Source organism: Idiotropiscis lumnitzeri, unplaced genomic scaffold (assembly GCF_059441095.1).
Source record: "Idiotropiscis lumnitzeri isolate Australia: NSW breed Sydney's pygmy pipehorse unplaced genomic scaffold, RoL_Ilum_1.0 HiC_scaffold_35, whole genome shotgun sequence".
NCBI classification, from domain to species: Eukaryota; Metazoa; Chordata; class Actinopteri; order Syngnathiformes; family Syngnathidae; genus Idiotropiscis; species Idiotropiscis lumnitzeri.
Window position 1 is genome coordinate 286,240 of NW_028283573.1, and position 15,416 is coordinate 301,655.

The 15,416-nt window shown below is 41.2% G+C and overlaps 1 protein-coding gene across 3 annotated transcripts in view; it reads right to left on the reverse strand.

The window, feature by feature from the left end:
* The window catches only part of tead4 (TEA domain transcription factor 4), a 28,338-nt gene extending 14,813 nt beyond the window's left edge, over window positions 1-13,525 (reverse strand). The window contains exons 1-2 of one of the 3 annotated variants that reach the window (XM_088287187.1): window positions 13,384-13,525; window positions 6,151-6,498 (exon numbers count right to left, since the gene is read on the reverse strand). In XM_088287187.1, coding sequence (XP_088143313.1) covers window positions 6,151-6,157 — 7 coding nt within the window. In that variant the 5' untranslated portion in view covers window positions 6,158-6,498; window positions 13,384-13,525. Of the gene's footprint in view, window positions 1-6,150; window positions 6,499-13,383 lie in introns of those variants that run through there. The other 2 variants (XM_088287188.1, XM_088287186.1) reach the window with 2 other exon arrangements.
* Between the last annotated feature and the right edge of the window lie 1,891 nt (window positions 13,526-15,416).

Here is a 15,416-nt window from a genome sequence, read left to right on the forward strand (position 1 = left end):
TTTAGACAAACACACATCCTTTTGTGACAAACTTTGAATTAAAATAAGTTCAATTACTAGAAAGTCGACATCCCGTCTCAAGCTTATTGTGCCAACAAGTGTGGAATTACTATAACAATATCCAAAATTATGCTTTAACGGATGTTTGAAGAATGACCGGGATACAAAACTGGGAGCCAGTCCATTCTTTTGTAAAGAATAAAGAAATAGCCATCTGTTGTTCAGCTTGCCCCATCGGAAAATGACTTATAGCCATGATACGTGTTGATTTTGTTCTCGTATCAGATGCTCCGCCACTCCTTGGTCGAATGTTTGGGGAAGCTCCCATTAAAAATACTTTCCAACACACCCACAAGATCAGAAGTGAGTCATTCACTCAGGGTTGAGATCATTCGCTAAGAATTGGTCAGGCAGATCACTTGCGCCAACCGAGGCTGCTGTGTGACGCGAGGGAGGTTTCTCAAGGGCACGCATAAAATTAGAACAAGTCATACATTTGAGGACTTCCACTCCAATCCTGCAGATGGCGATAATGGACATTACCAAATGGGTGCCATCCGCCCCAAACTGCAAGTTCTTTTCCCGCACAGCTCCAATGGATCGTGATTCCTCCCAGTGCAAGCAGACCATAACAACAATAAAAATAAAATAAGCAAACAACCAAGGGTAAACAAAACTTCTCAATTCAACTCCCACTAGTGGACAACCCGAAAAAAATCATTTGGCTCAACACCAAATTGTACACCTTCACAGTGTACTTTTCGCAATCTCCCGCATGCGCTGTCATAACGCTTAAGAAATAGAATGAAATATCCAAACAGTCCAAACTTAATGGATTGCATCACTCAACACGCAACAAATGTTTGTGAACATCAGCAAGCTACTTTTCATAATACCATTACCTTTCAAACAAAAAAAAGCAAATAAAATACAACCATATGTCCATCAAGAATGTCAATAAGACACAAAATAAGAAAAACTTCCCCCGGAGTACCTACATAAAACCTAATCTTAAATATGCTTTTGACATGAACATAATTGAGATTCAATGTACAATACAGTGGATAGGTATGTAACAAAAACTTTTGAACTGGGGTGTGAAGACTTTTTATACTGGTATCCCTGGGCTGTACAAGGACCAAAAAGACCAATTCGATCATTCATTTTGGTATAGGTGACAGATGGGGCTAGTCAGGGCACACCCTGGTGTCCCCCTCCAGAGTCAATCCTTGGACCAGGCAGGTCATAAATCTGCATCAATGGCCCAGTGTGATCACTCCCGCTCAGTACATTCCTGACATTCCTTTACACTGACACCGGCTTCTGCATCTGCATCTGCCGCTCCGACAATGGCCCACAGGTCCATGTCCTGTTTGTGCGCAACAACAAGAAAACCTTTACGGATTAATCATGGGAAACTTTAAAGTACACATAATTCACTAGTATTAGATCTCATGCGACCACAATCTGCATAACAAAAATATGCAAAGTGGCATTTTCCCTTGGCAGCCACCAGTTTTCCTTCCACTGCTAAGGTTGTGACTGCTCAGGAAGATCACGTTAAGGCTGACGGAATGTCTTGGTTGGGTGTTACTTCCCTCCCCCGCCATGGTTTGTTTAGCTAAGTGTTCTCCGAAGAGATGCGTCATAGATCGATGCTAACAATGAGTCAACTCGAAGTGTGGATGATGCAAGAATTTTCAGGGTGACTGATTGACTTTCGTTTCTTTGTGATGAATCAATTGGTAATAATATTGTTATCTTCAGAACCGCTAAGTGCACCAAAGAGACAAAGGTGACAATGAATTTTCATTGATGTGTTATTCTGGTGTTGCCTTGCTGTTAGGTAGTTTTGTGCCGTCTTTGAATAGTAATTTTCCTGTATAAGAACTCTGCACTGGAAAAAAAAAATTTGCAGTGTGTGGTTATTTTTAGGATTATTTAAACCCTTTGTAGTTGCAGGCTGGATCTTTTATACATGAAATATATTACGATAAAATAAATAATAGACATGCACGTTTTATCCCTATTTAAAATGGTATTTTTGTCTTAAATCTAGTTAAGGAAGTGTGAGGCCCTTCGCGGGCTCCAAATATGACTTTCTTCTAAATTTTTTGAGTGGAAATGTTCTTCATTTGCAAAAGTATTTGACATCATTGCTCCCGACCCTTCCTGCTGCCCTCGCTCAAGAGTCACCACTTAAAAAAATGCGCACGTCAAGACTGAAGTTGAATCTCTCACTTGACTGTCAAAGTTTACACGTGAGTGAGTGGACTCCCTGCTACTTTCCACTGACCTTTACGTCACATTTTTAATGAGAATCCCTTGAGAGCCATATAACATATTTATATCAGCAGACAAACAGACAACAATAGGATGAGAGTCTGCGCGAGCAAAGCTGAGTGGGATAATGTTTCGGCGTGTGCATATTCTTTGTTTGCGAAACTGTGTGAAAATCCTGTCAGCATTCAGGGAAGCTTTGTTGACTTCATTCACAACAGCAATGAACGCCTCCTCTTTTTCACCACCCCCCCTCTCACATGAACAGAACCATCAAAATCCTGGATAAGAGTTGCTCTCACAGCTGTTAGCGCATCAAGTGTGACGAAACCAAACAGCTGCATCAAACAGGATGTGGTAATGCTGCCTAGTGAATAAATAACATATTGAACAAAGGCATACAAATCGCCTTGTATGGGGAGATAATTTCATTTTCAACGCCACATTCCGCACTGTACTGTAGGCAACTGTGTTTTTTTTCCCCCTCATTATTCCAGCATGAGGCCTACGGTCAGAGTGCATGGCTTGTCTCTTGCTGAGAGCCACACAAGGCAGGAAATGTTTTCCTTGGCAGACGTATGTCGAATTACCATGGGCGCACAGGCCGCCACAATATCCTCGACACCGTCCCTAATAAGCCAGCTATTGGCCTGCTGAGTAATGAGCTCAAGGGCCGGGAAAAATGTGGCAAATAAATGTGCTGAAAACATTCCGTTCAATTACGGAATCTGCGATGGTTACAAGCAGGCATTCCGTCAACGCTGCTGCCCGGAGACTCAATGTCATCGCCGTACCGAAGAATAGCATTCATTCCTCAGCCGGGAATTCGACCTAAAATTCAGAATATGTGGCATTCAGGAGGCAGACGCATTGTTATTCCGCTGTTTTGTCTACAAGTCCAAATTTAGCTTGGGGGAGGCCACAAAATAACCTTTTCAAGAGAATCAACTCAATACCTTGTAGACATTTAATTTGGCAACCTGAGAGACGACAAGCGCTCGGCGTAGAGACAACGTGATCAACACTAAGGACCGACAAAGCGGCTTTGCATTGATTGTGGCTGCTTGAACGACTTGAGTTGCTGGCCGCCGCTGAATTTAGATGGTGATTCAGTAGACACCTGTTGAGCTGCAGGGGCTACAAAACTATGAAGCATCTGCGCTGCTTTGGGGAAATGGTTGTGTGGGCAAAAAAAAAAAAAAAAAAAATTAAACTGATTGTTAAAACAGTGCCTTTTAACACGGCAACAATTTTGCTAATTAAAAAAAGAACAGAACCAAGAGAAAAAAAAAATAGAGATTTATTTAGTGTATTTTCTGAACTGTAGAGCGCCCCTACTGGTGAAAGAAAAATCTACACAAAAGCCGCACCGTTGTATTAGCCGCACGGTTCAAAATCTAGGAAAAAAAGTAGCAGCTTATAGTCTGGAAAATACGGTAAATCTTAAATCATGGGCAAGAGGAGATAGCCCATTAAAGAGACGGAGAATGATTTTCAAACAGAATGGTGAGGACAAGGTAAATCCCTGAAATGGCGCTTGTGCACTGAGGGGACAGGTGTGACAGAGCTGTGCTGGGGCCCCGAGGCCATGCAAGAAACCACTGTCCACCTTGGTGTTTATTTGTGCGCCCCCCCACCCCCTCCTCCCTCTAGGCGCTCAAAGGGTAAACGTCTATTCTGGTTTTGGGTTACAGCTGAGCTGCCTTGAACCCCCGGACTACCAAGTGCACATGCCATTCCTGGCAGGCCAGTGCGCTCCCTGGTGCACATCTCCAACCCCCTCCGGACCCCGCCAACCGGGTACACTTTTTTTTTTTTTTTTTTTTAAACCACCTTTCCATCAGACTTTTCACTATGAAATCTTTCATTCCCGTGACAAAGAACGACCCCCAGCGCTCTTCCAGAGCGATCTTGTGTGGCTCTGCAAGTGTCACCACAGGCCAGCGACAACCGCAAACGGTAGCGACGCTAACAGTTAAAGTAGCGGTTTGGCACGGTGACAACACAAGGCGATGACAGAGCGCGTCTGATCGCGCCAATACTTCTGTCCAACGTGTTTTCCAACAACCGGATCCGTCCAAGACACCACAGGACACGGCGTGCCAAAGCCATTTGCTAGCAGACATCTTTCAGCGACGTGTCATGGAGGAACGCCATCTTACCTTTGCAGACACCTGCTTGGCAGCGGCGCCGCTCAGATTCTTTTCAGTTAAAAGCAAAGTTATCCTGATTTATCGTTTTTGCCGGGCTTTTAGCTCAAATTGCTATTTTAGTACTGAGCTGGTCAGGAAGTGCTCCTTTTGCGGCGGATTTGAAGAAACAATTGGGTTTCATTGTCTCTGCCTGACATGCAATGACGGATGGCGATCAGGAATCAACTTGTTAACAGAAAACAATATTGATTACGTAGGGAATTGATCAAGTTAATATTCGCACCGCAAGGTTAAGGATTGCAGTTACATTTTTTTTTTCCATTATTTGAACGCAGAAGCAGGTGCTGTACCAGAGCATACCGAGTTCTCACATCAGACGTATTGTAGTACGTAGGAGAGTCAATACATGTAATGAACTTTACCCACGCGTCTAATCAGTAAAAAAAATAAAATAAAAAAATGTTTAAAAAAAAATAAAATTATAAATTATGAAAAAAAAAAATATATATATATATATATATATATATAAATATATATATATTTTTTTTAGAACTACTATTTTTTTGTGTGAACCTTGCAACAGATATGTACTTGAATAGTATCTTGGAATGCATGCAAAATCATCAAATATGAAGCATATTTTAATTCAAAGACATTTCTAATATCTTTTATTGATCCATGAATACAATCTAAACTGAGTCATCTTCACAAGCGTTTTTCTCAATTCTCAAAACTTGTACACGGCATTTAGTTCTGCCTACAAGCACCGCAGTCCAGCAGTGAAGCAAGCGAGCGGAATAAAATCTATTCCTGTTTACACAAAAAACAAGCAGGTTTAGGCTCACGTTTTGTTCCGTTCCTCTAACAAAAGTGGACAACACACAAAATTAAAGCCAAGGTATGTCCCTAACTGTAATTTCTGGTATGCCGTCACATACCTGCTAAATAGCTACGTTTTAAAAACTGCAACACAGCCTTTCCCGACAACATTAATAAGTGAGGCGGGTGAAATAATTGCGTGAAAGAATTCTAGCAATCGCTCTCAGTTGCTTGTCGAACTGTCACAAGTTGATGGCTGGAATTACTTTGCCACTGTTGGCTTAGCTGCCTTTCTTTTTAATAAGACACTTCATGTGGAAGAAAAGAAAACTGTCGGAATTTTAATTATTCAAGAAAAAAAGCTCCTTCAGTAATTTTCCCAGCCAAGGAAATGTCTATGAATACCCATCCTGACATACAACACATCATCATCCTTATACCCGTACCTCATATTTCATCTACCCGCCAGTTTCCACAGCGCTTATCAAGTTCAGGGTCACAAGGGGAGCTGGAACCCATCCCAGCTGACTTGGGGCCAAATGGGAGCTACGCCTCTGGACTGCTGCAATTCAATGCCAGCTGCACAAAAGTCAGCGATGTGAACCACTACACTATGAGCCGGCCTTGCAATTTGTCAGTTTAAAACAAATCATTTTGAAATACACTTGCAATGGGTGTCACTAGATTCCTTAAACAACGAGCACGGATTTGGGTATTCGCCACGACAAAAGGCTGAGCATCTGTTGGCGAGGTTTTGGCTGACAGTGAGGTGCATTGAGGGATCGAGTGGAAGTGACATCTGTGCAGGAAACGGAAGAAGGCGAAAGAGTGTGTGTGTGTGTAAAATATTCTTTGGCATATATTTGAAAGTGAAAGAGATAGAAGGGGCGGGGCGTACCGTACATCTTGCCCTCATCCGAGAGGATGATCTTCCTCCGGCCACAAGGCGGGTAGATGGCCAGGGCCTCTTGGAAGCTCTGCTCAATGTCGGGGCTCCACACACCCTCCGCATCGTTCTCCAAGGGCTTGTCTAGCGGGTCCCCCAGCTCCTCGCTCCCAGCCCTGGGGGAGGGAGCCGGCACCCACTCCGTAGACGTGGTGGGAAGAGGGGAAGGGGACCACGGGAGCGAGGGGTGGATGCGAGGGGCTTGGGAGGTGTTCCGGGACAGGTGAGGGTGGAAATGAGAGATCGGTTGGCTCTTGCTCGTGTGGAATCCACCAATGTGACGACGTCGGCACAGGAGCCCTAGAAAAGGCAAGAAAATGACAAATGAAAATAGTGCGATGGAGGGAACATTCTTTTAGTAAAATACAACTTTATTTATCGAGCGCGTTTCACAAATTGAAGACTTTTCAATGACAGCTGCAATGATGAATTGAATACCTCAAAAAATGTGAGCACAAAAAAAATCGTCTGCTTTGAAGCGTCGCCGGGATGATGCGACCTTTGACGGAATTCAAGGCCTTCTCTGCTGGCTTAACATAATAAAGAAATCATGATCATATTCTTCACATTGATGTCATTAATGTCATCCTAGCGTTGATTTTTTAGGTTGGAGATTTTATCCAATCACAATTCAGATAGCTCGTGTTGCCAGGCAGACTTCATGATACCAGTAGCACGCACTATAAGGCCTACGTATGAAATGCATGGCCCGCCACTGGAGTATCATCATCATCATCATCATCATCGTAACTGCCCCATAGACCCAGTGGGGGGGGGATTGCCACATCGGCCCATTAGTTGGAATAAGAAATTCTGCGGCTGTAATGCATCTGGAAAGTCACTAAGAAAATGATCAGGCCATTGACTGAATGACTGCTCTGTATTAAATATAAACCAGATCAGGTCCTTTGATGTTGCCATCAAAGTCATTACTAGCCCACAGCTGCCCATAGCAACGTGTCAAAAGTGAGTTTGATTCGGTTAGTGCAGGCGAAGAAAACAAATAAAGCAGCGCCTGGTGTGAAGATGAGCTGGAAGGAGGAAGAAAGGGCGCGCTGGAGGTAGGCTAATGTCAATACACGAGGAGCCACATTAAAGAGGGATCACCATCCAGACACGCGCTCACGTACACACGTGCACGCACACATGCCAACAGGACCATAACAGGTTATTTAGGCCGGGGGGTTATTATTTTTTTTTTAGTTTGCTCATTTTGAAGCTGTCTCCATTAAATTGTTGAGCAGGAATTCCTGTTTGTCGCCAATTAATGAGGCTAATTAAGCTTGAAGTTCCATTCAACTCCGTGAGATACGTAACGCGGGCGTAGGGCGGAAGCCCAGAGATGTCCAGCGACAGATGGACATCCTGTTTGCCCTCGACACAATGTTGTTTAGGATGTGCGTGTAAAAATGGAATCGGGCCAAGACGGAAGCCCCTTCTGGTGAAGGAGCTCATGAGTCAGTACAATCGGAGCTTTGTCCATCACGTACGGGCAACCCAGCCTGGCCATTTAGGGCAAGAAAAGGACAGGGAGGGCGGGCAGTGACGTCACTCATAAATCCAAACATGAGTGTGAGTTACGTGTGGTGGAAGGACGGCGGCTTCAAAGCAGATTATGTTAGGGAATGGGCACAAGTAGTCGTCGGGTAAGGTGTCAAGTGCGAGGAAGTAGAACACCACAACTCTTCCCTCGAACTCCGGAACTTTCTAACAACTTTTCCTGAGATGATTTTACGTTTCTACAATGCGGTCAATCGAAGTAATCCAGCATCAAGCTGATTATTTTAAAATCGGTTCCACAGTTAAAATGCCGGTGTAAATGCTAAGCGATCAGAAATAGAATCGGTGTGCAATGTGCATCTCTTCACAAAAGACGATCGGATACGATTCTCTGTGATATTATGAGTCAAGGATGTAACGATTCGGTTCAGCGGGATTACGACTTGATATGTTGAGAGTGTAGTGTTTGTCATGCTTACTAACATGGAACAACATGTTAAAATGTAACAATTTAACTCAGTCCGTCAAATCTAAATTGATCTTCTGATTCAAGTTTTTTTTTTTTGTTACACCGCCTATGGATCGGGATTGGCCCCAGGTATAAATTGATTTGATCTACGAACGGGAAGAGGACAGGATGGGAGTCGTTGTTACGAGGGCGAGACGGAACGGGATTTTCTTTTTCTTTTACCATTTTACTTTTGAACTAAAGAAGTAAAATCTGAAACTTTAGGATATTAAAATAACCCAGATGCTTCATCCAAATATATTCTACATTACAAATATTACATTTCTAAAGCGAGTGCAGTTCCTCGATAGGGTTTACTATCGGTCACCAAGACTTCATAATAAACTATTAGTGTGCTGCTTTTCACTCACAAAGTCAAACTGTCCAGCGGGTTAATTAATCAAAAGCCTCTGCTCTCCACTCACACACACAACACACACACACTAAGCGTGGTCCTATATTCACCCCCAACGAGGCCCCTCTTGCCTGGATCCGCTCAACGGGATAATCCCCCCATCTGGTGCTGCGGTAACACAACTGCTTACCCAGTCGAAACAAATAAAGTCACAGTGAAAAAAAATACATTAAGAAAAAAAATCTTCAAAAATATCCCCCATCAGATATAGGTTATGGAAAGCATCACTGGGAAAGATGCATGTGAGAAACCAAGACTCTAGCCAATTTCAAAATTTTTTTTTCTTTTAGTTGCCGCAAACTTTCTTTGGTTTGTTTGTTTGTTTGTCTCCACTGGTCGCAACCTGCCCTAATCATCTGGGGAATGTAAACGTAAATACGGCAGCGGTACGGGATCCGGATGGAATGACGCAGAGTCGTAGTGAGAGGCGCCCACACCAATGGGGCTGTTCTGTTGCTTTTTTTGCTGAGTGTTATGAAAAAAAAATGTCCTTGAAAGGACAAAAACACTTTCATTCTTTCTGATGGCATTCTACTCACATTTCTCCTCATTGTTTGATGTTTTTATTTATTTTTTTAGTACCGGGTTCCAATTGGTGTTAGTGTCGTTTCTTTTGCTTTTTTTTTTCTCTTTTCTCCATGGTTACTGTTGTTGTCTGTCATTTCATTCTTTCATTTTCCTTTGCCATTGTCCTCATCAGGTACCGCCCTGTTTCACGAGAAATAAATAAGTAAGGGTGTCAAACTCAAATATACAGATGCCGCGGGCTGGCATTTCATTTTTTTTTTAAATCAATATAAATGCAGATTTTTTTTATTGAAAATTTTCATTATAAGTGGTTTTATTAATGTGATACAAGGTTTAGTTTTTAAAATCACCATTAACAGTTTGAATGTTATTATTATCATATAGAATGTAAAAGGGTATAGCAGTCATTTGGTATAGCCTCGCAGGCCAAATATAATTACACTGCGGGCCAAATTTGGCCCGCCAGCCAGAGTTTGACACCTATGCTCTAGATGGACGAGGTTGCTGCCAGCTGGTAAAAGATTCCTTGTTTTCTTATTTTTATATTTATGTTTCAGTACAGAGACATACCAAGTTCCCACATGGAACATTTTAGGTAAGCAATAGTATGGAAGGCCAAGAATCGATTCCAGATATCGGTATTGGGTCGATACTGTCCATAAAATGCGCAAGTCCTCTTTGGCAGGAGTTGGCGCTATACTGCGGCAGTTTGACACATCGACGAATCATCACCCGCATCAGGAAGTAAGCGTTTGGTTCACAAGTTTAGTTCATTATGTTAAATGACATTTTGTATCTCAAAAAGTCCTAGCGGTATCGGTACTCAGTATCGGTGAGTACTCAAAAGATTAAATACTCATACTCATTGCCTGTAAAAAGTTTCAGAAGCGCTGCTCTTGACTCGCCTGATGCGCAACAAATCAGCTGTAAGACATACAGACCAACAAAATGAAACATTTCCCTTTTACGTTTTCGCCTGACACACACACACACACGCACCCCCGCACACACAAGTACAAAAATGTGGCAATGAAGGGGCCTTACGAAGCCTTTGTTGTTCAAAGCTCATACGTCAGGCATTATTCTTCATTCTCATGCGAGCAGAGGAGGAATGATCGCTATGTGGGATGAGCGCAGTGGCGTCTCAGAGCGACTCCTTCTTTACACCCACACACCCATCGCACACAGACACTAACAAAGCATAGTCGGTACATCACTGCAAAAAAAAAAAAAAAAAATATTCTGCAAAAGACAAACACTCCCATTCCTCAGCGACTTGACAGCTGTATTCTTTACCGCATGACACCCCGCGTCGTTCCACCTGTTGCACCCGACTGCAACACACACACTGTCAGCTGCCCTGTGGGACACCACACACACACTTGCGAGCTTGAACCTTGACTGGCAATACTCACACTCGACCTTTCAGCTCCGGCAGCTGTACCGACGGCAATGTTCAGCGTAACATGAGGTTGATCGAACAGGCTCCCATTCACAACACGGTTTATGTGTGAATTGGGTGTGACTAAATTCAGATGATTATTAAGTGGAATACTCCTTCAGTGTTACAAATCACAATTTAACTTTGATTTGGATGGGGGTTGCTCACCCCTCATATTCAAACAAATCTAGAAAAGACAAAAAAATATGTCATTTTTTTGAATAGCTTTTATCATTATATTGTCTGTCTACTTGTGTTGCTGCATCGTTTGTGTTCAAATATCTGTTGCTTAGATAGAACAACCACAACGCCGATGCTAGTTTTGTTAGACTCGTCTATAGCATTTTACACAGCATGTAAGCCATCAGACTTCTTAATGGTTTGGTTATACAACATATACTTTTCTGATGTTTTATATTTCAATGTCGGCGGGAAATTTCTATTCTTCGCTGCAACCACTTAGTGCTTGGAACAAATGAAATGTGCCCACAACTCCAAAAAATTTGGCAATGAATGATTTGTAAGTGCAGGTATTACAAAGTAGCTGAATGAATAATGTATATGACAGAAAACACTTTGGAGGCTCAACTATATGAAAAAAATAATTATTGTTGCCGTTTAGGTTAATAAAAACAACTCATTCACCTTGACTTGAATGGATAATTTAGAAGAAAGAAATTGCATCCCACGAAGCCGAAGTGAAGTTGTGCTTAAATGTGCAAAAGGATAACTTGCCTTTGTAGTTGTTGCTGCTTTGAATACCATTTGCTAGATTTATTTACACCAATGTATCATATTTTATAGCTCTCTGTAGTTGTGTGTTTTTTTTTTTTAATTGCAACAGCATTTGTCGGAAGCATTCAGTATGGACTGAGGCGCACCATACAGTGTGAATGATTCAACCTGTTGTCATAACTTTTTATTTCTTTAAATAAAAAAGAAATTCATTTTCTGCAATGCGTGTTCTTATCTATCCCAGCTCAGTGGAGAGAGACAGTGTACACCCTGAATTGCTAGCCAATCAATTGCAGAGCACATATAGACAAACAACCCTTCATATATTCACTCACACAATTGAGAGTATTCAACGAAGCCATAATGAATTTTCTTTTTTTTTTTTTTTTAGAACGTGAGAGGAAGCCGGAGCATCTGGTAGGAAGCACAGAGCAAACATTTAAACCCTGCAAACGTAAACCCCTGTGGAAGACACAGTCAGTCCAAATTGAATGCACATCGTTCACCTAATAAACCAAATTATTAAATAGGACGCAAACTTGTGAATAAATATCACAAGCATATTGAATTTTTAAGCACAACTTGGCTAATGACAGTGGCGAATTCTGCATCCATACAGAAAAAACAATTTGGACAGCTGAAAATTGAGTGACGAAAAAAAATGGGTTTTTAGTTCTTAAGCAGGATGAAGTTTGGATATTATATAGCCGTATCATCGTATCTATTCGACCGCTGAACCTAAGAGCAGTGAGGCAGGCATCCTAACCACTCAATCATTGTGCTGTCAATTTTAAAAGAAAAATCCATTTTCTCCACCACTTTTTCTATTATCCTATGCTGGAGCCTATCCCAAAGGTGAAGAACACCCTGGACTGGTCGCCAGTCTATCACAGAGTCCATACAGTTTTGAGACAGATAGTCACAGAGGGGTAATTGAACACGCTGCCCGAACTCAAGTCAGGTCAGCGTACCACCACATCATCTGTGTGTGTTGAATCCTTGCAAATTAAACCAGTGTGTCAAATATTTTTTAAAGCACAACATGGAGTTAAAAGTTAAAAAAGTTTTTAGTGTTGCTTTAATGTGTGCGCTACAATAAAATTATGAACTACATAGCAAATAGGTTTTCATATTAATCATTAACCACACAACAGGATTTTTTTCTGGTTTACTAATATTGTAATTATGCGATCTGTGTATTTTTATTAATTAAAAAAAAAATACATTGGCTGCAATTTTGGACGCCATTAACCTTTTAGCAAAAAAAAAAAAAAAGAAAAGAAAATTAAAGTATTCAGGCAGCACACGCAGTGCAGACGGTGGAGTGACGTGTGAGTACTCACACTACAAGTACAGTTACTGACAAAATAAACTAGTAACAGAGTAGTTAGGTAAATTATTGCGTGAAGCGCACAAGAGGTTACTTTATAAAAAAAAAAAATTAAAAACAAAAAAAACACTCCACCTGAGTCGTCATGATTTCGTCCGCCGTTATTTAAGTAGCGCAGGTGTTTTAATTATCAACGTCACGCCAGGCGCCGCAGCGGGAATAAACTCCTAACGGAGTCGTTTGGTAAATTAAAGGATAGCGAAGCACACGAGGGGTTACTTTTTTTTTAAAAACACTAATTCCACCAGAGTCGTCATGACTTCGTCCGCCATTATTGAAGCAGCCGCAGGTGTTTTAATTAAGTACGTCACGCGAGGCGCCGCAGCGGGAATGCAATGAATTCTGGGTATTTTACGCAACACAAATAACACCAACCCAATTAGTGTCCCCCTCAAAAGTTGACACGGTTAATATTGAACCATAAGAGCAATGACGAGAGTCCATTAGAAAGTAGCCCAAAAGGTTCCCGCCGACACACAGCCAGGCAGCTCGGGACAGGGACGTTGAAAATGTGTAAAATTCCATCTTAAAATTTAGAGTATTCCTGGAATGTATTCAATTGGAATCTCTCCGAGTGTGAAAATAAGTTCAAACAGTTGCTTCCCGTCACATTTGAAAAATTTCACCCCGGTCAAGATAAGTGTGTCAAAAACGAATGGAGTTCTTACCTGCTGGGAGTCCTCGCAGGTGGAGCAACAGTTGGTTAACTTCTCGTCTTCTTTTCTTTTGTTTTCGTTTTGTTGTTGCGCCGCCGAACCTCCTTCCCGGTGGCGCTTGTTTGAAGCGAGAGCAGGGCAGGAATTTGTGGAATTAGCCGTGGTATGACATGAAGCCCGGAAAAAAAAAAAAAAGCCGCAGAAAAGACCGCGGGAGGGGAGGCACGTCTGACCCGTCACCGCGTCATCGCGGAGGGGGTGAGGAAAGGGGAGGGGTCGGGAGGGGAGGCAGGCAGGCAGGCAGTTTGATTGTGTCAATGCTGAGAGTCAAACATTCGCACTCATGTGGCCAAAATATGGTTTGTGATATTATTCGGATTTTGAATACAGACAAAAGAGGGTGAAAAATACACATTAGTAACTGCGAATCATTGACTCTCAGCATTTACCTCAATGCTTAAAGTCAAGTATTCAAACATGCAGTGACTCAAAATCGTGTCTTAGGTCAATGACATACAAAAAGTCAATAAATCAAAATGTATCGCCTTAATGCTGAGAGTCAACCATTTAAACTAATATGACTGGGTGAAATATGGCCTCGGAGAATTCAAATGTGAATGTTTTTACTCTTGCTGTTGTGCAGATGCTGGGAGACGCTGTAATTATTTATGTAGTGTTAATTCTGACAGTTACTTGTTGCAGTCACTCAAGACTACAACATGTGACCTAAATGGTTCATTTAAGTCAAACATAAAAAAAAGTTTTCTTCAGAACTTTATGTGAATGCTGAAAGTTAAGCATTCACACAAACACGATTAATAAGAAGTAAATATTGTTTTATTATTACTATTATGTTAATGCTGATAGTATATGATTCACACTAATGATACTGTTTTGTTTTTTTAAGAATTTGAATGTTGACATTCAGGTATTCACACTTGCACGACAGCGTCTACTCTTGCTTCTAAATGAATGGCGACACATATTGATACTGTGTATGGTTGTGTTAATGGTCAAGAGTCAGTCATTCAAACGAATTATACTATTTTATGAATGCTCAAAGTCAAGCATTAAAATTACTTGGACGGTGTGTCAAAATGTTTTATTTCTTCCGTAATGTGAAAACTTAGAAATGAGCATTTATGCTGAAACAGTATAAAAAATATATATTCCGAGTCATGCCAAAAGTCAAGCATTCACAATTATAAATAAAGTGTTGGACATATTAAAATACTTCAATCAATGGTAACTCAAGATTTCATACTAATGATGTAGTATTTTTCCCCAGACATGTGGATTTAACTTTGAGAGAAAAAAAAATCAATTTCAATTGGCTTTCACTGCATTTTAGATTTTTTTTATCCCCCCAAAAAATGCACACTATTTTGTTCCTTATACATAATATTTTCCAGTTTACTATTTTGAAATTGATGTGTGAAGTACACTTTTCCCTCACAGGACATGCTTCCAATCCTTGGGAGGCCTTTCATGTGCTAATTACATGAACTACTGAGACCCCCCAGTGGTGATGCCAGGAACTACTGCCCTGCCCTCCAGAAGTATACCGAGAAGATCTGGTTCATTGAGATCAGATCAGGATGCCCAGCAGATTTAAATGTTACATAATGTGTAATCCCTCTTTTAGATCTGTATGGAGTCCACGTCATAGGTCGAACAGAGGATTAGTTGCCAGTTATTGAAAGCTGAGGGAAACAGTCAAAACTATCGTTTGTTTAACGTCTGTGTTCTACACACTCCTGTTCAAATTCCAGGTATTTGCGATGTAAAAAAAAATAATGGACTAAGATAAATCATTTCCAAACATTTACCTTTTATGAAGCCTATAAGAGGTACAACTCAATGTGATTAAAATTTAAATAAAACTTTTGAGAGGGTACGTACGTAAAAATAAAACTAAGATAATGTGGTTCAAACTATTTTAACGGGGTATGTGACGGTGTTTGGTGTTAACCAATCAACCAATTCAAATGCATGTTTGTCCTGAATCTCATTCCAAATCTGCAAAAAAAAAAAAAATAAAAAAA